Below are 24,906 nucleotides of genomic sequence, written 5' to 3'. Positions count from 1 at the left end.
GGGGGATTAATGAAGAGGTTAAAGTGGGAAACACGTCTGGTGGGAAGGGTCAGGCTCTGAGACTCAGATGAGTTATGGGAAAGCTGTTCCCATGACCCACAGAGTTCATTTGTGTGGGTATGTGAGTGTATGCATGTATTGAAAATGAAGTCAACTGCATTCTAAAGAAGACTCCAGTGATTATCTGAATTAATTTTAGGTGGGGCTGGAAATAATAAGCATAACAAGACTCGAGAGCATGTACATAACTCTGTTGTACAACAGAGGACAAGCTAGAAAATCCCAGAAATGAAACAAGCTGAATACCAGTCTGCATATCGAGTGTGAAAAATACACACAATCCGGGGAATCAAGCAAATACGTTTAACCCAGTATGAAATAATGCCAGGTGCCAAGATACATTTGGTGGATCATAAAAGTTTTTTGTCATAGCATTGTCTTGAATCATGTCGTTCCAAACCTGTATGATTTTGAGGAACTGATGAAAAAGATAATATTAAAGTCAATGGGGTCCAAAACAATATTAGACCAGTGGTTCTCAACATTTTTGACTCAAAGGCCCCTGTTGTCCAACACAATATTCAAAGGACACTAAGATATTTCTGGTATTTCGGCTGTAATTATGACAAAGCTGACTGTTTTATAAATTTTTTTATTGAAATGTTGAATTATACAATGTGTTCCTCCATAGATGGCTACATGACAACCACTTTGACAGAAAGCTCTTAGATTTCATTAAAAAGATCTTCATTTGTGTTCCGAAGATGAACGAAAGTCTTACAGATTTGGAACAACATGAGGGTGAGTAATTAAAGGGTTAGTTCACCCAAAAATGAAAATTCTGTCATTAATTACTCACCCTCATGTCGTTCCACACCCGTAAGACCTTCATACAGTGTTCTTCAGAACACAAATTAAGATATTTTTGATAAAATCCGATGGCTCAGTGAGGCCTCCGTTGGCTGCAAGATAATAAACACTTTCAGGCTGCAAGATAGTTAACACTTTTCTTTTTTGGCGCACAAAAAAGTGTTCTCATCGCTTCATAACATTAAGGTTGAAGCACTGTGGTCACATGAACTGTTTTAAATATGTCTTCAGTACCTTTCTGGGCATTTGAAATTGTTAATTATCTTGCTGTCAATGGAGGCCTCACTGAGCCATTGGATTTTAACAAAAATATTTTAATTTGTGTTCCGAAGACGAACGAAGATCTTACAGGTGTGGAACGACCTGAGGGTGAGTAACTAATGACAGAATTTTCATTTTTGGGCTTGACAGCACCATCCTTGACAATTATATGCCTCAATATGAATAAAAAAGTATGATGCTACTTACCATCTTCTGCACCACTGTTAAAGAGACCTGAATGATGTCTTTTTTGGTAAATTATGTCACATTATTTGGGTGGAGTCTAAATTATTATAGGTGGAGAATGTTTGGCATGACGGGGTTGAGTTCAGACTGAGGGACATAATTTTATAGCCTTTTTTTTTTATTATAAAATATTTTGCTTCTTTTTTTAGAAAAATGTTTTTCACAAGAAAGCAACACAAATAAATACTTACAATATTGTCAAGAATTATAGACACTGTGCAATTTTAGTTAAATATTTGTTTTAAGTACAAATTCAGTGAAGTGCCTCAGGGACATGACAAAATGCTTAGAGCAAGATAGAAGTAAGACATTTTTTTATGATAAAAATTATTTAAATGCAGTAATTATTTTATTCATTATAATGGATATACCAAAGTATTGTGAAAAGCTTTTGGTGAACCACCACTTTAAAAAGTCTGGGAGACTGAAATATTACCGAATCCCAGGAATTAGCCAGCTAATGTGGCCCTTCCTACTCTGCAACATTTACGCAACAGTAAAACCACTTAATTTTTCATAACGCATGGGTTTGTGTGTGATATTAGCCCAAAAACCATGCAAAAAGTCTTTTTGCAGTCATTTCGAAGTACCTTTTTTGAAATATGCTAATATACAGTGATTTGAAATGCACTGATCCTTACCCAGCATACATAGCACAGTATGTGAACTGAAATATCAGCCACGATACTGTATTTGCAGCATTTTCAGCATTCTAGTCATTGAAGCTGTAGCTGTTGTCCTGCTCTGATGGGGTGTTCTGGGAGGGCAGATAGCTGCTCTTCAACGTGAAAAGGTCACAGACAGCTCAAAGGACAGGCTGATCATTAAGTTGATTCTAAAAGCACTGTTTGCTATAGTGCAAGAGTGTCTCTTCAAAATGTTGTTCACAGGAGACCATCCACACCAAGTATGCTCAGACACATCATAGCTGAGAACTAATTATGTCAGAACGCTAGGGGAGACAAAAAAGGGAGGCCAGGACAAACATTCTTGGAATGGCAAGGTGTATGTAAGCAATCACACTCGTACACTCAAATCCATTAAGGTGAGAATGCCAAAGCCATTACACACTAATCAACAGTTCCTTGAAAGACAAATAAAACGGTAGCAGGTTCTTGGAAGAATCTTGCTTTTACATGTACGTCAAAACCAGAGACGAGACAAACCTCTCTGTCGATGCCTGCAGCGATGGTGCTGATCTCTCCTGTGGCTCCGTTAATAGTAAACATGTTAGGAATGGGGATGTGTGGCGTCTGGCTCAGGATGCGATAGTGCACCAGCCCGTTCGCCGTGGTGCTGTCGTCGGCGTCAAAGGCCGTTACCTGCATTACAGAAGTGCCTGCAGAGGAAGAGAGGTAAACAAGCGTGAATCAAAACACTAACGCATGCCTAATCGCTCAGTTTCTGTCACAAAGCAGCTGCGCCTGTTTGTCCGAGTCGCTATGAACAAACACGCTCAAGCGGTGGCTATTTGATCAATGATTCAAAATTTGTGTGCTGCTCCCGCTGTCAGAGCAATGTCCAAACGTCACATCTGATCCTGCGGTCTTTCTCACCTAAGCTGTCTCATCTTCATCATCCCTGATTCTGCTCTCCATACAAAATCTGCTCAGTAATGAGGGTCCGTCTGCCTCTCTCACCTCCATTACATTTGTTATCACTCAGCCCTGCAATAGCTGTGTGGGCAGTGTTAAATTTAAAACCAAATTACTGATAAAAATGTTCCATAAAATTTTTGTTATTATTTGAAGTTTCTAAAGGATTTTTTAAGGGTTTGTATTTTTGTCAGCAATAATGAAGACAAGACAATCAAGACTGTTATGGACTATGGATTATGGACAACTAAACAAGTTTACCTGTCAGCAAAAATTTGATTAAAAAATTATGTAGTTTAAAAAAAATGGTAATAAAATATGACAAGATTTCAGAGTTAAACTGTGTCAGAAAAAAATTCATCTTAATTATGTTAGATAACACTTAAGCAAAACATGGTCAGGTCAAAGTGTCTGAATAATTTTTGGTTCCAAATTTTGATCAATTTTACTGGTAGTCCACTGTATGAAGAATTTTTGGGTATAATATGTCACAGTTTACTTTATTTTGCTATCCTCACTTACATAAATGAACTATAGTGTCCTGCACCCACTAGTAAAAATATATCAAAAATATCTGAATAATTTTTGGTTTCACTGTGTGTATATATATATACACATACAATTATAATTTAAAAAAACAATTTGTATTGTAAATTATATTAATCAAAAAATTAATAAATTAATTAATTATATATATATATATATATATATATATATATATATATATATATATTTACTATGTGAACTTGAAATAAGTTATGTGAAAATATGTATTTCATATTGTGAATGTTGTTGTTTACAACACAATACACATATCATGTTTTTTGTTCATATTTGTATCTAAATTTTTTCCCCCAAAAAATATGATTAAAAAATTGAGCTCATTTAAATTACTAGTAATAATACTAATAATATATTTATATTTACTATATATAGTACTGCATAGTAAAACTTATATTTTATATGTTTTTAAATATTAAATACTCAATATTTAATTACATTTATAATTTATAATTTAAATTAAATTATATTAATTATAAATTAATAAATTAATAATTATATATATATATATATATATATATAAATATGAATAAAATCATATTTATGTATTTAAATATTAAATACTCAACATTTAAGTACAATTATATTTAAAAATGTTTTTTTATTATTTTATTTATTATAAAGTATACTTTTAATTAATGAATTATATGATAATTTATATATATAAATATACACACACACACACACACACACACACACTAGGTGAATTTAAAATAATTATGTGAAAATATGTATTTCATATTGTAAATATGTTGTTATTTAGATGTTTACATATAACACAACACACTACACATAATATCATTATGTTTATATTTGTGTCTAAATTTTTTAAAAATGTTCATAAATTTTGTTTTGATACACATTTTCATTATTTTGGGCATCATCATCATCAAAAGCCTCTTCTCTTGCGTCTTTTTGTTCTAAGTATATGTTTAAAAACGGCAATCAACAGTGTGAAATGTGTTTGCGCAAGTGTAAGGCGTCAGGTGCCAGATGATGCAGGTGGGGGTCCGTATGGCCTTTAGTCCCAAAACATGTTTATCGATTTCTGAGAGCTTGTCTCACACCATCTCAAATGTGAGTGAGCAATTAGGGGCCTCCAAATAGAGAAACGGAGGATAAACCTCCTTGCGATGTGGGCAAAATGTCACCCTGTCATTCTGTGTTAATGTCATTCTGTCGCTCCTGTGTTCCAGTCACTTCTGTCATTTAATATTAATGGCCACGGCGACCCAGAAAGCCGGTCTGAGGGGGGCGGCCGCACATTTAGCCACGCGCAAGACCTCATGCGTTCGCAGGTTTTTCCGGCCCAGCTGTAATTGTGTGGAGATAGTGCCATCATTTTGTGACAACACACCTACGAGGGGATAATTGTGGCTGAGAGTTCTATTTCAAAGTTCATTAAGTTTCAGAGCAGAATCTGTCACTACGCCCCATGAGAAAGAGGAAAAGGAAGAAATGAGCGAAGGGAGAAGAAAAACAATTAAGCCCTCTTCTGATAGGGCTACATCAATTTTTGAACAACCAGAGAGCAAGCGAGCACATGTGGAGGGATGAAGAAGACAAAAGAGTTGCATGTCAACTCTGTCGCCTTCAATTTTCAATGAGTGCCATTCTGTAACGGGATTAAATGCTCTTTATGTGTAAAAGTGAGAGAGATGACCATGCAGGAAACAGTTAACCCCTGGGCCTTTTCAATTGCTTTTTAATTTGAAAACTAATTCAATGCTGTAATTGCTTTTCGACTTAAACCACTGAAGCTCAAAATTCCTCCTTTCATTAGACGCATGCTGGTCGGGAGCCTCTCTCTTTCACAGGTATATAAGAAATTGGGGAGTCATTAGTTTTAACAAGTTTAACATAACCAGCCTGAGAATGGAAACCGACCCTCGCAGCGCCGGCTGGGTTAAAAGAAACTTATCTTTTCCAATCTTTTCCCATTTCAAGGCTGTCTGATGCGAAAATAAGTATTCTTTTCGAACCCGAACACACAAAATCCATCTCGCCTCCACTCTTTCGCAATTTTCAATTGCTTATGGTACGGCTACATCACAACGTGCTTACATTGAAAATACGACATAAAAGCTCTCTATACATGGCTGTCCATCCGAGACAAGCTGCTAGCCAGACTAAACCAGTCCTCCAAGCTGTTATCACTCCGTTTTCCACTGCAGATTACACTCAGCACTGTCTCACACCACCCTCACGGTGAGGCTTTCAAAGCAAATCTGTTTTGTCAGGGCCGTAGCCATATGGAGTCCTTTGAGGACTATGAAGAGGCAAATGACTTTTCCTGCAAAAAAGAGCCAGAGGCAGACGCCTACTTTAAGTCCATTAAACTGATTGAAACATTCCTCTCTCCTCTCAGCGCTCGCTTTTCCTCTCTCTTCTCCTCTCTCGTGTGCGGACGTCAGGGCCTAATTAACCCCCATGGCCAGCTGTCTGAGGCTGAGCGTCTAGTAGCGTCCTATCGTCCACTGTTAGCAAATTTCCTTATCGGTTGTGTGAGCTGGAAGTGTGAAAACAAAATTTTCTAGTCGTGCCGCTCGTTTTTTGCTGTGGCTTGTTTTTCTCTGAAACAGACAGCAAAAATATCCCCTTGTCACTGGTTATTTAGGCGAGAGAACAGAAAGGAAAGTAAACAAGGATTCATGTGACTAAAATACGAGGCGGGATCAATGTTGATTTTTGAGGCCAGTAAAATGCAAAACAACAGAGAATAGTTTGAAGATGGGAGGAAAAAAGAGAGAAAAGAAATCATTTCAATGGATAATTGGCTTGCAGTTTTCTAAATGCTATCGTTGCGTGGTGCAGCTGACTTTTTGGCATGCACATTTTCTACAGGGTATTGAGGAAAAAAAGTGAAAATTATGCTTAATTATTGTGAAAAGTACAAGAAAACTTTCTATTTCTTTGAGAATGTGAGAACTGCGAAGCAGCCTTAACTGCTTCATAGATTGTTACTAAAATGGAATAAATCCCCAAAAACTATTCATAAGGACTATTTATTTATTTTGCTAGAGAGTCTGGATTGTGAATATTCTGTTCCTCCTTATAGAATACTAAACTTTTATACACTGCAAACATCCATTCCACAATATCATACCACATCACTTTATCCAAACAAAATGTATATTTCTCTCTAAATATACTGATCACACACTGTAATCAAGCCCATGTTGTGTAGTGGTGTTGTAATATTATCTCACAATTTCCATATATTGTGTCACAACACATTTTTTAGAGCAAATAGTTAAATGGAGACAAAATGTAAGACAGAACTAATGCCCAAAAAGAATCTTGAAAGATTACTTCCAAAGAAAATTGGAAAACATGCACTGATGTTTGTCTTGTAATAAACAGCGGTTGCACAACTACTGATTTCTGCTAGTTGGTTACTTGTCTAAACAATACCAGAGTTACTCGAGTACTTGTGGTTTATGATACTGTTTAAAAAAAAAGACTAAAAAATAATAGTTTGTGTCAACAAGTGTTATTTATTGACAGCCCAATGCAACAATTACGTCTCTTATATGTCTTGTAAAAACATTAACAGGCTGCATTTTGTATATATATTTTGGAAAATAGCACTTTTTTTTAAAATTGACAACATTATAACCTTTACATCCACGTCTTTGGCGTCAAACAATATGTGCTTAGATATATTATTAAATATATTTTAAAAGTTAGCTTAGGGGTATACAATATTAGCCTTTACAGGTCTTCAGGGTTGCCAGGTTTGCATAACAAAATCAACCCAATTGCTATTAAAAATCACAGCCAAAAAAAGAAACGTTTGAATCGAGTTCCGGGGGTGGGACAACAATGTAAAAGTAGCTCAATTCCACAGGACAAATGCAGACTTGGCAACACTGCAGATCTTCAACAGTAAAAGTAACAGATCTGTACTCACATCACTTAAATCTTCACTCAACCAGTTCAAAATAGTTAATAAAACAATAAGAAAAAATCATGTAGTCACATACTCTCTTTGGTTGTGGTCATGGCTCGTTTTTTTTTTGCGTTAAGAAAGACAAGCGCATTGTATGGTTATTGCGCGCTCAAGTATTTGATGGCTTCCGACAGCGCCGACAAGTGGCTAGTCTAATTGACTAGTCTATGCTAGCGTTATTAATAAATAAATAAAGACAAACACTGGTGCATGTCATTCAATTTTCTTTGGAATGAATCTTTTAAAATAAGACCGGAAACATGAATTAAAGGATTAGTTCACTTCTGAATGAAAATTTCCTAATAATTTACTCTCCCCCATGTCATCCAAGATGTTCATGTCTTTCTTTCTTCAGTCGAAAAGAAAGTAAGGTTTTTGAGGAAAACATTCCAGGATTTTTCTCCATATAGTGGACTTCAGTGTGGTTCAATGGGTGGAAGGTTCAAATTGCAGTTTCAGTGCAGCTTCAAAGGGCTCTACATGATCCCAGTCGAGGAATACGGGTCTTTTCTAGCGAAACGGTCTGTCATTTTCTAAAAAAAAAAAAAAAAAAAAAAAAAAATTTATATACTTTTTAACCACAAAGGCTCGTACTGGACTAGCTCTGCGATCCGCCACGCATGACATAATCACGTTACAAAGGTCACGCGTGACGTAGGCAGAAGTACCGATCAAGTGTCTACAAAAGTGAACGTGTGACCTTTCTAACGTAACACGTGGCGGATCACAGAACAGTGCAAGATGAGCGTTTGTGGTTAAAAAGTATATACATTTTTTTTTTTTTTAGAAAATGACTGATCGTGTAGAGCGCTTTGAAGCTGCACTGAAACTGCAATTTGGACCTTCAACCCGCTGGAGAAAAATCCTGGAATGTTTTCCTCAAAAACCTTAATTTCTTTTCGAATGAAGAAAAAAAGACATGAACATCTTGGATGACATGGGGGTGAGTAAATTATCAGCAAATTTTAATTCTGAAGTGAACTAATCCTTTAAGAAAGTTGACAGGATCAACTTTAAAATTTAAAATAGTTTTATGTAAAATGAATCTGTAAGAGAACCACAATTTAATTTCCACATCTACACACATTTTTTTTAATGAAAATAAAAGCTGAATTGACTTGACATGAAGAACAACTTACTTTTTATTAGACTTTTTGTTTGCAGTCATGCCAATGCATCAGCACTAATGGGAAAAAAAGGTTGGATTCACACTAAACAGTTTAATTTGATCCAGGTCTGAATCACAGATGAATTGGATTAAACTTAAATTGGATCAGTCTTCTAAATGCGCGTTAATTGGGCAATTACTGTTTAGGCAGCAACGAACACAATTCAATTACTCTATGTGTCTACACCTCCAAATAGGTATTTCGTTGGCACTGAAATCAGTAATGTATCATTTAAAGTTGGATCCCTCTGTTGAATTGATCTGATAAGTTCACATACATCTGTGGCTGGTGATAAGGACACTTCCCTGCATGCTCCTCTTTGAACGTGGCCTGTAGTGCAGGGGCTGATGGAAAATCCGCTGTAATACTTCAGAGACACTCTGATATGAGCATCTGTTTGGTCTAAGCTTCCCTTGGTGAGTTAAACTGATAAACATGTTCCTTTAACGTTCACGTTTAAAATATACAAAACATCTGCTGTGATTAAATCCTTGTGATCGCAGAAGATCAACGGGCAATATTGGCATTGCCATTTTCAAGGCAATGAGATTAACTGCGGTCTCATGAGGGCCGAGAGAGGAGGTTAGCTTGAATTCGCGAGGACTTCATGTATTTAATTCACATAAAATGTCAGCATGGACAGCAGAGGGATAATGGAACAGCCTGTAACGCGTCCGTTTTCCATGGATAATTTGCAGTGCTTGTTTGGCGTGGAGCAGACCCACGCTCTACTGAAGGGAAACAGAAAATATTGTGCTGCTCCTTTTTCTCTTTGTTTATGAATTCCCATGAGAATCAAGTTTTCTTTGAGGAGAGCTCAACAAAATAAAGACTAAAGTTTTGTCCTCAGAGGCAAGCTTTCTGGGCCGTAACATTACAAAAGTTGGACACAATCTGCTCTCGCTGCTCAGCCAGTCGTCTCTGAAGCCTAACAAACCAAAGAGGTGGAGAATAAAGGAATAATCTGAACCTGTGTTTGTTAGACACAACGGGAACGCTGGTTCAAAGAGCACAGAGAAGAGTTTACAGAAAGGGGTGATTCAGATGGGGTATTCAATTAATCATCAAGGGAAAGCATAAGATTCCCTTGATCATCTTGAATTATTACAATGATAGTGATAATTATCTGACGCATACCGCGTAATCTCATAAAAAATAATCATCTTAAAAATAACAATCAGTGCATATATCTTGTTTATTGTCTGCTGTGCACACAAATCCATAATCAATCAATTTGATCATGTCATACGTTAGGTGCTTTTTCACCGTCGGACGAAAGAACAATAAGGAATGGTTCCAGTTAAATTTCCACTTGAGAAATACACAAACCGTTCTCGGCCCGGAATTTTGTAAAAATATAACCATGCTGGTAGAATTGCAGTTCTTTGCGGAATTATTATCTTTACGTAGGATGTGCATCGGCACGGCTACTCAGTGCGGATGAATCTAATGTTTTGAGGAGATTGTGTGGCTGTCAGTCACCGCACTGATACTGTACTTCAGAATCACAGATTGTAGTCTTGGAAGTATGAACAACATAATTTTCACTGGAGAATGTCATCTGAACAAGCAGGTAACAAATTTGCCACTTTTGTTTTGACCAACTGAGGAAAAAACAGCATTACAACAAATTGTGCTGCAAATGGTGATTAAATCTAACGATCGCTTAGCTCACATCACATAAAACCATGTAAAAATTATTGTTATACTTTGTTCTCAAATTGTTAATGTTAACAACATCAGCATTGCGTGACTACGTGCATTTAGTGTGTATTAACGTTACCTGTAGATTTCAATTTCTGTACAGTCTAATCTCTAAAGTTAATTTGTCATACCATACAATCCACCATCAAAATGATACGTTTAATTAATGCAGCTGCTGTAAGAAAAGGCTATAAATGATCCATCACTTGCAGCATCCTCACATGATATAGCCTACTAGCTGGGACTCATTCTATGTAAACAGATGTGACGTAATGACGCAAAGATGAACTGCGACATGTTCGAATTTCCCGCGGAAACCCAACAGTACCACCCCAATTAGAAAACATTATTACAAGCTTACCGTTGTGAATCGGACTAAGGTAAGGAGATGGCTGGTTATGTACTTGCTCAAAAATTGACTTTGGATCATTTTTAACCAAAAAAAAGTTACGGACAGCAGCTTTAATACAACATTATATATATATATATATATATATATATACATACAGTGCCACTTGAAAGTTTGTGAGCCCCTTGCAGAATCTGTGAAAAATTTTAACAAAATATAAAAGATAATACAAAATGCATGGTATTTTTTTTTTAGTACTGTCCTGATTAAGATATTTTACATAAAAGATGTTTACATATAATTCACAAGACAAAAAAATAGCTGAATTTATTAAAATGACCCCATTCAAAAATTTGTGAACCATTGATTCCTAATACTGTGTGTGGTTACCTGGATGATCTACGACTGTTTTTTTTGTTTTGTGATGGTTGTTCATGAGTCCCTTGTTTGTTCTGAGCAGTTAAATTGCCTAGCGTTCTTCAGAAAAATCCTCCAGGTCCTGCAGATTCTTCAGATTTCAAGCATTTTTTTGCATATTTGAACCCTTTCCAGCAGTGACTGAATGATTTTGAGATCCATCTTTTCACACTGAGGACAACTGAGGGACTCAAACACAACTATTAAAAAACTATTAAAAAACAAAAAAACTGTCGTGGATCATTCAGGTAACCACACACAGTATTAAGAATAAATGGTTCACAAACTTTTGCACAGGGTCATTTTAATAAATTCAGCTATTTTTTGTCTTGTGAATTTTATGTAAACATCTTTTATGTAAAATATCTTTATCAGGACAGTACTGAATAAAAAATAACATGCATTTTGTATTATCTCTTTTATTTTGTTAAAATTTTTCACAGATTCTGCAAGGGGTTCACAAACTTTCAGGTGGCACTGTATGTGATGTGTGCATGTGTGTGATCTCAATATATTATTACCAAATAACATAATATATAACAGTGGTTCCCAAACTTTTTAGAGTGGAGTACCCTCTGAAGGGATTACCATCCTTCTGCGTACCCCCTCTCTTCCACTTAGAGTGCAGTCACACCTTTACCATTAAGGGACAATATTTGCCCCCTAAATAGATTTTCCAGTGCATATTTTTACCTTTATGAATAACTTTATAAAATAAATAATGTTTTAAATAAAAAAAATATTCAATAGAGAAATATGCAATGATGGTAAATCTAAGTAAAACTTTAAATATTAAACTAAAACCGCCAGTAGGTGGCAGCAAGTCACTGTTTTTATAAGTGAGTCATCGAGTCATTCATTCAGTAACGAAGCAAGTGGCACTGAATTCGTTCAAACCCGCAGAATTGTTCGCGAAACACAGACATATGTTGTAGTTCTGCTGTGGTTTTTGTTAGAACTATTATTTCATTGCAAAATAGAGTAAATACTGACAGTACTGTGTTTAAAATGTACGTTTTGTTTTTTGACCTGTTGTATAATAATGTCACGTTTGTAGTCATGTGGATATTTAGGAACAATTGCATTCTTGCTCGTTATCATCATTAAATACAAGAACTCACACAAGGTATGTTTTTGTATGGGAGAAAGTTTGAGTCTTAAATCGAAATTAATCCACTATCTGTTTCTATATTTGTTCTTCATGCGAGCAAGGTTAAGTGCTAAATCCCCACTTTTACAAAGATGCATTGTCGAGAACGACAGTAATTTAGCACGATTTGAGGCAGCAGGCTCTGCACGCAATCTATCATATGCATGCTGCTTGTGTGGATGCTGTCATTTTTGACTGCAAATGATGAGGTAATTTCATTAAATGTACTGGATTTATGGCATTTTGGCAGTTAGAAATACATGCTCGGTTTTAATATTATTTTAAGGTAGAATTAAATGAACTACTCAGCATTTTGTTCGCGTACCCCCTTTTGTCACCTCGCGCACCCCAGTTTGGGAACCACTGAAGTATAATAAGCCTCCGTATGAAGTGATGCCATAAGCTAGTCATGATGATTTCAATCATTTTCATTTCCAGCAATGTAACATCAATATTGTTGCTGATAATTTACTATAATCATGACATAATCCTTGTTAATTCATGATTACCTTATGCTTTTCCTTGATGGGATTTGAAATGAAATTATAAACTGAACACATCATCACAACTTTGTCATCATCATGAGTATAATCATGACCGTGACCTTTATTGTGGATACCTACCAGGCTTGGACCCTTCAGCGACTGATCCGTTGTAGACCTGGTTCTTAAACTCGGGTCTGTTGTCATTCATGTCAATGACATAAATGTACAAATCAATAGGAGGCTCCATTTGGTTCCCATTAATATCCACTGCATGGGCTCTGAGCTGTGGATGAGACAACAATAAAAGCACATTAATTAACAATTCATAATTCGCCAATAACTTCAGCTCTGCAGAGGCTTCTGTGGAAAGCACAGAACAGATATTAAATCAGATTTAAGAAACTCAGAGGCATTAAAGATCTCAGCGTACTCGGCAGAGGCACTGAATGGAAATTACATTCATATTTCATACATGTTAGATACGGGATCCGTTGGGACAGTGTTGCCTTGTTCCTATCTGAAAACCATGAGTTATAATTCAGAGAGGACTTCCAGAGGAAGAGAGTGTGAGATGGAGTTTAGCTTCATCAAAAAAAAAAAAGCCTATTTTGGTTAGATCTCTGAAAAAGCATGCAAGCAAGATAAAGCTTTATTTAATTCAGATAAACAACCCCTTAAAAAAGTATTATTTTAGTGATAGAACATTCCTAGGGGAAACAGGATAAGGGAGGGGGAAACGAAAAACAAAAGAGCAAGAGATAGTGCAAGAAAGAGACCGAGAGTGAAAAAGGAGAGGGATAGAGGAAAGGTTTAAGGCTGGATTAACTCCAAATTCTCTTCTTAGAATTTATTCACTACAGAATTACATGTGCACGCACTAAATAAAACTATTATCCTAAAATCCCTCACCGGAATTACATTCCAAATAAGAGGGTTGCATTGCTCCATATGCTATACACAGGAACATCGAGATTCTATATGCATTTCTGCAGTAATATGACACCTGTCGCCAAAAGCTCTCATTTAATATTGCCCGAGTCGACAGGTTTTTGTTGTGCACGGCAAAACTAACTGTCAAGCGAACAAATAAATAAAGACACACAACAGGAAAATCTGTTTTCTCAGCTGCTGTGCTTAGCATTCTGCATGGGTTGGCTATGTGTGTGTGTGTGTGTGAGCATAGATATGTGTGAGATTGTCTGTTGTTAGTGGCTGAGACACTGCATCTTTGATCTGTCGACCCATGAGAGCGAGCGGACTGCAAATGTGTGGCTTAATGGCATTATTAACATGCTAGCTGACAGAACCGAAACACTATACAGAGCGACAGAGAGAGATGGGCAGAGAAACAGAGAATCCTCCTCTAGTTCTTTATCCCTTTGTTTATTTTCTTCTCATGCTACTGTGTCAAAGCCATCAGCTCTTATATTCTGCAACACACTCTAGTGGTGGGAGACTTGTGGGCAGTGAAGGAAAACTATTGGAAACTCATAAAATGAGGGAAAACTAGAGATAGAAGGTCAGTGTACTGCCTGCAGCACATTCACCATGGTCATTTTTAGTATAGGCAGTGTTTCCTAAGCTTTTTTACTCTTATGTGCCCCACATCACCCCTTCATCATTATCATTAACATTATCGAAGTGGTCACTATTCCAAAGACTCACTTTTGAACAAAACACAATCAATACTGTTAGTAAACTTTCCTTGTTTTACTGAGACAACTGAGCTTGTTTGATGTTTACAGGTTTTAACAGTTTTGGGCCAATCATGGAGAAACGTTAAGAAAGACTTATATGTGAACGTAAATAATGCAGGTTTAACAAACAAAAGTCAAAATACAAGTTCATCAAAAATACAGTGGTTTATGTCAACATGAAAAACTGCATTTGCAACCTAATTTACTTCCATAATGTTTAAAAAGACTGAATTGTTGGAGATGTGACTCTCTACATTCATGCCACATCTCCACTATACTGTCAAATAAAGTGGCAGAGGAAATTATTATATTACCATTTAAAAGTTTTGGGTCAGTAAGATTTTGTTTTTAAAGAAATTAATACTTTTATTCAGAGAGGATGCATTAAATTGATCAAAAGTGACAGTAAATACATTTAGAATGTTACAACTTTCTATTTATCAGAATCCTCCCAAAATGTATCACGCTTTCCACAAAGATATTAAACAGCTTATTAAGCACAACTGTTTTCAAAATTAATAATAAAAAGAAATGTTTCTTGAGCACCAAATCAGCATATTAGAATGATTTCTGAAAGATCATGTGACACTGAAGACCGGAGTAATGACTTTGCCATCAAATTAGAAAATTACATTTTAAAATACATAAAAATAGCATTTAGTTATTTTATATTCTTTTATATAATAATATAAATATAAGAGACTTATGCTAAAAATATATATTTTAAATGTTACTGACCCCAAACTTTTGAATACTAATGTATTATGAAAACAAACTTTTTTATTCCTTTTTTTTATTTTATTTTCAGTGACATTCATTGATGAATAGTACACAATAAGAGCACATTATGAAATTATTTTTTAAGTATTATAAAAGCAAATCTAGTCAGTTTTCATTTTAGGTTGACTTTAAGATCAGCTTTAAACATCCAGTTAATTGTTTTGGTTCCTGTGACGAGGGAGTCATCACTATTGTTAACACAATTGTTGTTAATCATGAGCCATCACCATTGTTAACCTCAGGTTGCTCCGGGGGGATTGTCCTTTTAATAAGTTCATGACTGCATTCAATTGCAGCACCAGAGACACCAATTCTGGCCCTTGTGATGCACCGATAAATAAGCATTGTATTCTACTCAAGAAGGCTCTAATTGAATCAGCCTACTACTCACGTGAACAGCCATGAGTATACATCTGGGCTGTCTGCACTAGAACATCTAGAGTTAGTGCAAATTGTGAGCAGATATCAGATATGAAGAGTCATATGGATACTCATACTAATGGAGGGGCTGCATAAGCTAACCACCGCACAAGACCCGAGGGGCCACTTAACCTTAACAGTGCTCATACGCCTATCGTCCTGACTCACTGACTGCAGGCAGTGTCTAACAGAAAGTAAACATGCATTTACACTCATACACACAGAGAATCATACACATTAGCTCTGTTTCAAAACCTAGTGAGTTGTCTTGCTGCCAATATTTTTTTAAATTAAAGAAATACAAATACAAACCGTACATGCACAAATCAATAAATAAATAATAAAAATAAGAAATGTGTGAATGAATAAGAAAACAAAACACAAGGTGTATTTTTTATAATCATAATTAACCTATTATATATATATTATTGGGGCCAAGCACAAAGAGCACAATAAGCCATGCCATCATAGCTGGGAGCGTCAGACCAGCTGCAACAACAAGTAACGATATTTTAATATAATTTTAGGCAAATTGGCTGAAAAAACATAAATACAGTCATTAGAGATATGACTTAAATGTTTATCACTGTCAACCAATAGGTGGCGCTGTGACCAAATTGATGTGTTATGGTCAGAATGACTCATGCAAAGTTGGTGTCAATATGCCAAAGTATTGCAGAGATACAGCTTCAAATGTCGGTTTTGCATCATGCCTCAAATTCGTTGCAGCGGTATACAAAAAAAACGGTTTGACAAATCGACTTGAAATCCGTAACTTTTTGTCAGCATGGTCTGAAGATGATACGATTTGATTTTGGTGAAAATCGGAGCAACGGTCTAGGAGGAGTTCGAAAAACAAAATGAAAAGAAAAACAAAATGGTGGACAGGAAGTTTGGCCTATGGCAAATTTGGTATCTATGTTCTCGGCATGACCCAAGGAATCTATTGAGCCAGTTTCATTACAATAGGTTAATATAGTCAAATGTTATTAGCATTTTTTTGTAAATTTCATAACTTTCCGAAACTTTTTGAGTACTGTCAGGGCATGGTGCCGACCCATACCGAGTTTCGTAATGATAAGCTAATGTGTTCATAAAAAACAACATTTTTGTACAAATTTCAAAATGGCCGATGGCCAATATGGCTAATATGGGAATCGGCATGAGGCCCCAAATCTTAACGAGACCAGATTTATGATTTTTGGACAAACCGTTCAGAAGTTATAAGCAAAAACAGACATTTTTTGTATCTCCGGACCAGTAGGTGGTGCTGCGCCGAGACGCTACATGTTGCCTCAGGTCATACTTGAGATGACATGCATCAAGTTTGGTCTGAATATGATAAAGCGTTGCGGAGATACAGCGAGCACTAGGTAAAATTTGTTTGAGAAAACGGTTTGAGAAATCGACTTGAATAGAATTCCATGACTTTTTGTCATCATGGTCTGAAGATGATCTGGTTCAGTTTTCATGAAAATCAGAGAAACAGCCTAGGAGAAGTCCGAAAAAGTAGGTTTTTCAGAAAATTCAAAATGGCGGAAACATTTTCAGTTTTCATAATTTGCTTCTAGCCCTTACGGTTCAAAAATTATTAGCATAAATGTGAGTGCCAATTTTGACAGGTGGTGGCGCTAGAGGAATTAAGTTAGAGATTCCAAATTTGGTATGGTGACAGTTCAGACTGTCCTCTATCTGTGTGCCAAATATCATCCCGCAAGCAGTTCTATAGGGGTGCCACAGACTTCCAGAGCGGAAACGAAAGAATAATAAGAACGCCAACAATTACAATAGGTGCCTATGCACCTTCGGTGCTTGGCCCCTAATTAATATGCTCACCAAGGCTGCATATCTGATCAAACTACAGTAAGAACCATGATATTGTGAAATATTATTAAAATTTAAAATATCTGCAATTTTCTGCAGCCATTACTCCAGTCTTCAGAATGATCCTTCTGATATCATTCAAATTAATACTCATTAATATTTTTATACAGCAAAGACGCATTAAATTGATAAAAAGTTACAGTAAAGACATTTATAGTGATACAAAGACTTCTGTTTCAAATAAATGTTGTTCTTTTCCATGCAGAATTCAGATTTTCCATCACAGGAATTAATTATGTTATATATATATATATATATATATATATATATAGTTTGTTGCAATGCATTCTGGCATTGCCTTCTCCATAGAGGATTTATGCAGTGTCACCTTTGATTTTGGCCTGAAAGAGGTATCTTAAGAGACAGCATAATTAAGTTACCTACCTTTTGGGAGGGCCTACAGTATCATGCCTCCACAGACAGCGTACTATGTTTAGAAAATGTATGCACTCGCACACACACAGCCGCTAACTTAACCACCGCTGGTGCTGACTTATTCAGATATGCAGACACACTCTTATACACACACCTCGTGAGACAAGCCTAGCCGTAATTTAGACTGATAGGTAGACGCATGGTGCCACATCATCTACTGCTCAATGGACCGGAGAGTTAAGAGAAAAGAGAAGGAGTGAGAGAGAAAGGGAGGCATAAGTCAAAAGTAGGAGCCGCAAACAGAGAAGACCTTGTTTTATAGCCTATCTAAATATATACTAAGGGCCTATTGACACTTCCTGCAAAACAGCTGAGATAAAGAGGCAGTTATAATTGTAAGGAACAACCGTGAGAATCAAAAGCAATGTGTTGTTTTGGGAGCGTGTGAGTGAATGACAGTCAGGGGAAGATGTGGCGGAGGGAAGGCTGGCTGGCAGCCCGCCTGTGACAGAGGTGGGGTGACAGGCAGAAACATAAGGGGGCAGGGTCGCTGTTTGATTTGATTCCCCAGTTGGGTTAAAGCATCGGGAATTGCATACTCATCACTTGTGACAATTCAACACTATTTCATTGCCTTTCACTCTCTCTCTCTCTCATCTGCACGTTGCTACTGAACCTTCGTCTAATTGACAGTTTGACTAACTGAAAAAAACCCTGACGTGTCAAAGCAATTCTTTTCTTTGTCTCTAGCTTTTCTTCTTCACATTATTCATAAGAAAAAGAGCCACATAAACAGAATAGCAGAACAAAAACAAAACAAAAAAGTACACTTAACAAGTGATGCCAGCCAGCAGGTCCGAAACGATTTGTTTTTAATGCATTGAAAGCAGTTTGAATAGACTTAATTGCAGAATGAAGTATGAATTTTAAGATTTCTGCAAACTTTGCTTAACAAGCAGTAAGTCTGTAGTTTTGTCTTCGATATCTAAAAAGGCTGACAAGGCAACTGCACTTGTTTTGATGGCTACAGCTTTCTAGAACCAATCAGGTTTGCAATCAAGTCAGATCTCTGAGTTGTAGGTCTGATTAAAAAAGTTAGCTAGATAAAAAGTTTATAAAAATATTAATATTCATTCAGAACTGGAGTTTATATATATATACACAATGACAGCAAAAAGTACTTGGCCACTTAAGCCATTATGTATTTGCATTACATGACAAAATATAAAAAAGTGCCAGTTATTTTAATGATCTCTAGCACAAACACACTTTTCTATCAAATCATTTCACAAAATGATGTTCATTAGGTTTCAAAATATGAAGTAGGAAATATATTGCTCAAAATGAAGACAAAAAGTATACTTTCTGGTTGTATAAATCTATGGAACACCAATTTTGCAAGACAACTGTGTGAAATTTGTGAACTGACTTCATACATCCAATACTATATTCCTGCAATAATGGAGGCTGCAGTTTCAGGACCGCAGTTCTAGGTTTTGGGTAACACATTATTTTGACAGTCCCCTTTAGAGATTCTCTTTACTATAAGTAACCAAAATATATAAGTATAACTATAAGTGCACCTACATGTCAACTAACTCTCATTAGAGTATTAGATGAGTATTAGTAGACATGTAGGTGCAACATTACTTATAGCCAACAGAATGTCTAAAGGGAGCCATCAAAATAAAGTGTAAATGTCTGAGTCACCTAGCCAATTCTACTCCAACAGGGGAAATCTGAATTAAACCTAAAACAAACAGATGCAAAGACTATAGACCCACAGAAATGATTATATCTATTATATCATATATTTGAAGAGGGTTACCAATGATGGTGTTTAGGGTTAGGGGTTGGTTAGGACAATTTATCAATTAAATATAAAAAATAATTAAACAAAATTCTAGATTAAAGCTAAATCATCCCTGAAAATTAATAATACAAATACAGAATTGAATAGTAAATGTTCTAAAATTTTAAACTGCTAGTAAATATACACATACATAAAAAGAAAGGAAAAAAAAAGAAAAGAAAAAAGAAGGTCATAGAAATGTGGTCCTGAAACTGTAGCCTCCAGTACTACAGGAATACCATTCTCCATATATCCACAAAAATGACCTTGAGACCATTTAGTTTAAAATTATTGAAAAGGTTTCTCAGAAAATTTGGCTGGTTCTGGAAAAGGTTTAGTATAATTTGTTTGCAGAGGTTACTTGGTTGTTCATGTGTGTGTGTGTGTGTGTGTGTGTGTGTGTGTGCATGTGCACATGTACAGCACTGTGCAAAAGTCTTAGGCCACCATTAGATGTTGTTTTAACAATGGTATAATGACCATATATAATTATTTCTCAGTCTTTATTAGAATATAACCAGAAAATACAGGAAATTTGTATGCAGTATTAAAAAAAAAAAAAACAACTTCTATAGGCTAAAGTGGCAAGTATTTGGTTACCTCCCCTTACACTTGAGCAATAGCAGGAACCTGGTTCTCTTAAACCTAAATGGAATTGAAAAGGACTGGAAGGCCAAGAAAATTTTCAAAATCTGATGAGATGTTTCTCAGATTTTCTTCTTTGATAAACTGGAAGAAGTTCAGGAGGTCACAGTAAATACTGGTTTTTGCTTAAAGAAGCCATTTTGTTCTGAATTCTTTTTACATTCTGTGTACATATTTCCTGTATTTTCTGTTTGTATCATAATAAAGACCAAAAAATAAATATGGATGGTCATTAAAACATTGCTAAAACAACAGGTGGCATAAGACTTTTGCACAGTACTATATGTGTGGTTCAGGTAAAAACACAGAAAAACAGCTTACAAATCACACAGAACAATGTTTTTTGAAAATGTAACGCAGAATGTTTTCTGTGTTGGGTAAGTTTAGGGGATAGATTATAAAGTTTGTACATATATATGCAAAACCATCAAAAAGTATCCAAATATTGTACACTAAATCTAAAAAAAAAAAAAAATATTTCAACTAAGTCTAAAAAAAGATTTTTGTCTTGATTTTGCTATTTTGTTCTTTAATGCAAAGAATTCATATACTTAAGTGTCTTAAGTGTCCAAATCCTAAACAAACACTTTTTTGGTAACACTGCATATATTAAAACAAGAGAGTTCAGTTCTAGTTTTATTCCAACTGGCAAAAGGCCATCAACTCTTACAAACTGGAGCATGTTTCTTAAATGGGTTTGAGGCCAGTTGCACTTTAAATAGGATCTGGATAGGGCAAAAAATGATCTTCTCAAGCCAACTCTGGAAAGAGAAGCACTTACATGGTAGGAGGCTCTCTCCTCTCTGTCCAAAGGTTTAGTGACAGACATTTTTCCTGTCACAGGATCGATAATGTAGACATCACTGGGAGGCTGGTCTGCTCCGGCTCCTGTTATACTGTACCGAATCTCAATCTCTTTGTCCTGGTCTGATCGAATCTGCAATAAAACAGCACAATGAGTAGAGTTCTATAGATAATCAAACACAAGAAGCTTGATGTATTTAAATGGTCAATTTACTGCTCATATAGAGCAGTGGTTCTCTGCTGTTCTTTTATTTTTATTTTTTCTTTCAGTACCAAGATTTTACACTGGATACCAACATGATTTATTGTACAACAATGTTTTTTAAATCAAGCATAAAAGTATATTTATATTGCCATGAACAACAATGAAAAATAATTAAATGACATGGGCTGAATAGTGAATTTTGTAAATGCATTACGGGTTACACAAATTAAGATATTTTTGATAAAATCCGATGGCTCAGTGAGGCCTGCATCACCAGCAATAACACTCCCTTTTTGAATGCCCAGAAAGCTACTAAAAACATATTTAAAACAGTTCATGTGACAACAGTGGTTCAACCTTAATGTTATAAAGTGACTAGAATACTTTTTGTGTGCCAAAAATAACAAAATTGTGACTTTATTCAACAATATCTAGTGATGGGCGATTTCAAAACACTGCTTCATAAAGCTTCGAAGCTTGACGAATCATTTGTTTCGAATCAGTGGTTCAGAGCACGTATCAAACTGCCAGAGTCACGTGAACTATTATGAAGCCTCATTTACTAAAATCATGAGATTTTGGCGCTCTGAACCACTGATTCGAAACAAATGATTCGTAAAGCTTCGAAGCTTCTTGAAGCAGTGTTTTGAAATCGCCATCACTAGATATTGTGGAATAAAGTCGCTATTTTTTTATTTTTGGCGCACAAAAAGTATTCTCATTGCTTTATAATATTAAAGTTGAACCACTGTAGTCACATGAACTGTTTCAAATATGTTTTTAGTAGCTTTATGGGCATTGAAAAAGGGAGTGTTATTGCTGGTGATACAGGCCTCACTGAGCCATCGGATTTTATCAAAAATATCTTAATTAGATATTAAATAGAGTAATTAATGACAATTTTCATTTTTTGGGTGAACTAACCCTTTAACAACATAGAAAGTGTGATTTACCAGCCTAACATATGGAACATACACTGGGCAAAATATTAGCCATATTATTAAATGACAAATGAATTTTCAGCAAAATACAGTTGTACGGTCATTGACAACAGCAAATATATTATAAAGTTCTTTATCAGCCATTTTAATTTTTCTATCCTAACTATATGTATGATTGTAAGGTTAGTTGTATTTTATTATTTGCAGACCAGAACAGACCAAATACCTTGAGAATACCTCATCCACACACTTCCACGACAAATGTCAGATCATTTCCATATTCATGCAATCAATGATTTCTGAAAACATTCTGTTACATATCCACTGATGATTACATTTTTAAAGTTTGCAGAAATACAGATACTGCTCATATTTTCTGTGTTATAACACTATTGCACTGCACAACTGATCTAATCTTTAGGCTTTGGTACCATCAGGAAATTAAAAAAAATATAAGATGGATAATGTGGCAGTGACGTGTGGCGACAAAAGCTTGTTTATTGATCAAAGTCAAACCACTGTTGCTCCCAAAACAGTAAGTAGTATTCAGCATCAGGGTTTGATGCTTGACAGTTGGATGCCAAGTGAATTGGGCCATTGATCACAATGATAATGCTTTAGCAGACACTTTCTTTTAGCTGCGTGACAATTGCCTGCCATACAAACTTGACTCAATAGGCCTCAGAATAACGAAAACAGACAGAATGATAAAGGACTAAAGCAACGTAGACTCATTTTTTATAGTGTGTATATTTTTTCTGATAAAATATATTCTCTATCTTAGCTTTATAAGCAGAGACAACAATTAAAATCACTAAAAGTCTAGTTTCCTGTGGAGCTGGATGCAACACTGAAATCCAGAGAAATGTGGGCAGGGCCATCCTGTAGTCTGACCAATGGGAGAGCAGGGGGACGGGCCAGAAAACCTAAAAACATTTTATGATGATTAAAAACAACTATGACACTAGTGTCACAGAAATTACAAATCAGTTAAAAAGTCATACTGTATATACTTCCATTTACTGATAGATTGACATAATGAGTAGAAAAGTGACATTTCTGGCCTACTTTTAATTGAAGCTGAATCATTAATGCATATGAAATCCTCGCCTTCGTATTTTTCTTCCAAACTCTGTTTGATGTAAAGAACAGATGCATACACAATTCTCTCTCATTCTTCCCCCATCCATCTCTTTTCTGTCTCCCGTCTTTCTATCTGGCATCATTAACCATGGCATGGCTCAATGCGATAGACGTTTTCCTCTTCTGTTTTCCCTCTCTCTTGCATTGAAGCAAGAAACATGTTGCAGAACTGTGGGACATTAAACATCTGGATATCAATCTGCTTGATGCTTTTGGTTTGACAGAGGATGTTTCTCACAATGGTTCTTTTCATCAAAAGTGCGATTATAACAGATTTTGTTGAAGCATGTTTAGCCTGTTTATGCAACAAAAAGCTTGTCCTATAAAAACACCAGAACACAGTTTATGGCCTCCTTAATCTTTTCATTCTAAGTGGATCAGACACACTTACTTGAAAAAAAATCAGACTACAGAAATCAAGAATAATTGCAGTATAATCAACTGTATAAGCAGATAACATGTTTGAGGACCATAATATTGGTGAATTATGTGAAAAATTAAGGCTTAACGCATGTGATCAATTAAATGTGTTACATATCAGGGTTTTTCCTGCATTTTCCTGCCTATTTTGGCAGCCTCCAAAATGAACATGTATGCAAGTAACATGCATAACGTAATCAGATTACTTTTTGATGTAATGAGTAAAGTAATGCATTACAAGTAATGTACATTACATAATCACATTACTTTTTTGATGTAACTGCAAAATATATCCTAATAACACAAATACATTTGTTTACAGACAAAAAAGTAGAGTATTTTCAAGAAAAACAGACACAGTAATATTGTAAATTGTAGCTGAAACATAGACAGATGATTAATCAGAATTTCCTCCCAATCTAAAATCGATACTTGGAATATTTAACAATAATTTGACTCCTTAGATGTTACTTGATGCTACTTTTTTTTTTTTTTTTACTCGCAAGAGTCTGATAGAAGGAATGGATTGATATTCCAAAGAAATTTGGCATTTCTCACTGGTTGTCGGCCATCTTGGTTTGTAGAAAAAAAAAATCCACATACAACGGCAATGTATAGGATGATGCACTAGTGTCCACTGTAGAGGATGATGTGCAACTATGCCATCAAATCCCATGCATATACAAGAAAATGCTTTTTGAATAGCTGTCCACTGTACTGACCTCTATGTGCGAAAGGGTTAACTGTGCGATTGAATCTGATTGACAGTGATAACCATAGCAATGGCAGGAACAAAATGATACTGTATGTCAAATGACCTGTGCATTAAGTCTTGAAGTGTAAATGCAAAATAAAAGACCTGCCATAGAAATTATATATAATTTTTAGTGCTGTCAGAATTAGCGCGCAATTAATTTTTTCAGTTTAACATGTTAAAAAATATGTAACACAATTAACGCAGCATCCGTTTTTCCCATCATA

The 24,906-nt window shown here is 35.6% G+C and overlaps 1 protein-coding gene across 5 annotated transcripts in view; it reads right to left on the bottom strand.

Moving 5' to 3' along the window:
- The window catches only part of cdh4 (cadherin 4, type 1, R-cadherin (retinal)), a 261,968-nt gene that overhangs the window by 35,163 nt on the left and 201,899 nt on the right, over nt 1-24,906 (bottom strand). For all 5 annotated transcript variants that reach the window (XM_051911720.1, XM_051911721.1, XM_051911723.1 and 2 more), the window contains 3 exons: nt 21,194-21,349; nt 12,898-13,042; nt 2,544-2,716 (listed from right to left, as the gene is read on the bottom strand). In XM_051911720.1, coding sequence (XP_051767680.1) covers nt 2,544-2,716; nt 12,898-13,042; nt 21,194-21,349 — 474 coding nt within the window. The remainder of the gene's footprint in view (nt 1-2,543; nt 2,717-12,897; nt 13,043-21,193; nt 21,350-24,906) is intronic.

This window comes from Ctenopharyngodon idella, chromosome 11 (genome assembly GCF_019924925.1).
Source record: "Ctenopharyngodon idella isolate HZGC_01 chromosome 11, HZGC01, whole genome shotgun sequence".
Lineage (NCBI taxonomy): Eukaryota > Metazoa > Chordata > Actinopteri > Cypriniformes > Xenocyprididae > Ctenopharyngodon > Ctenopharyngodon idella.
Note: the sequence above shows the minus strand (reverse complement) of the source record. Positions and strands in the feature narration are given on the sequence as shown.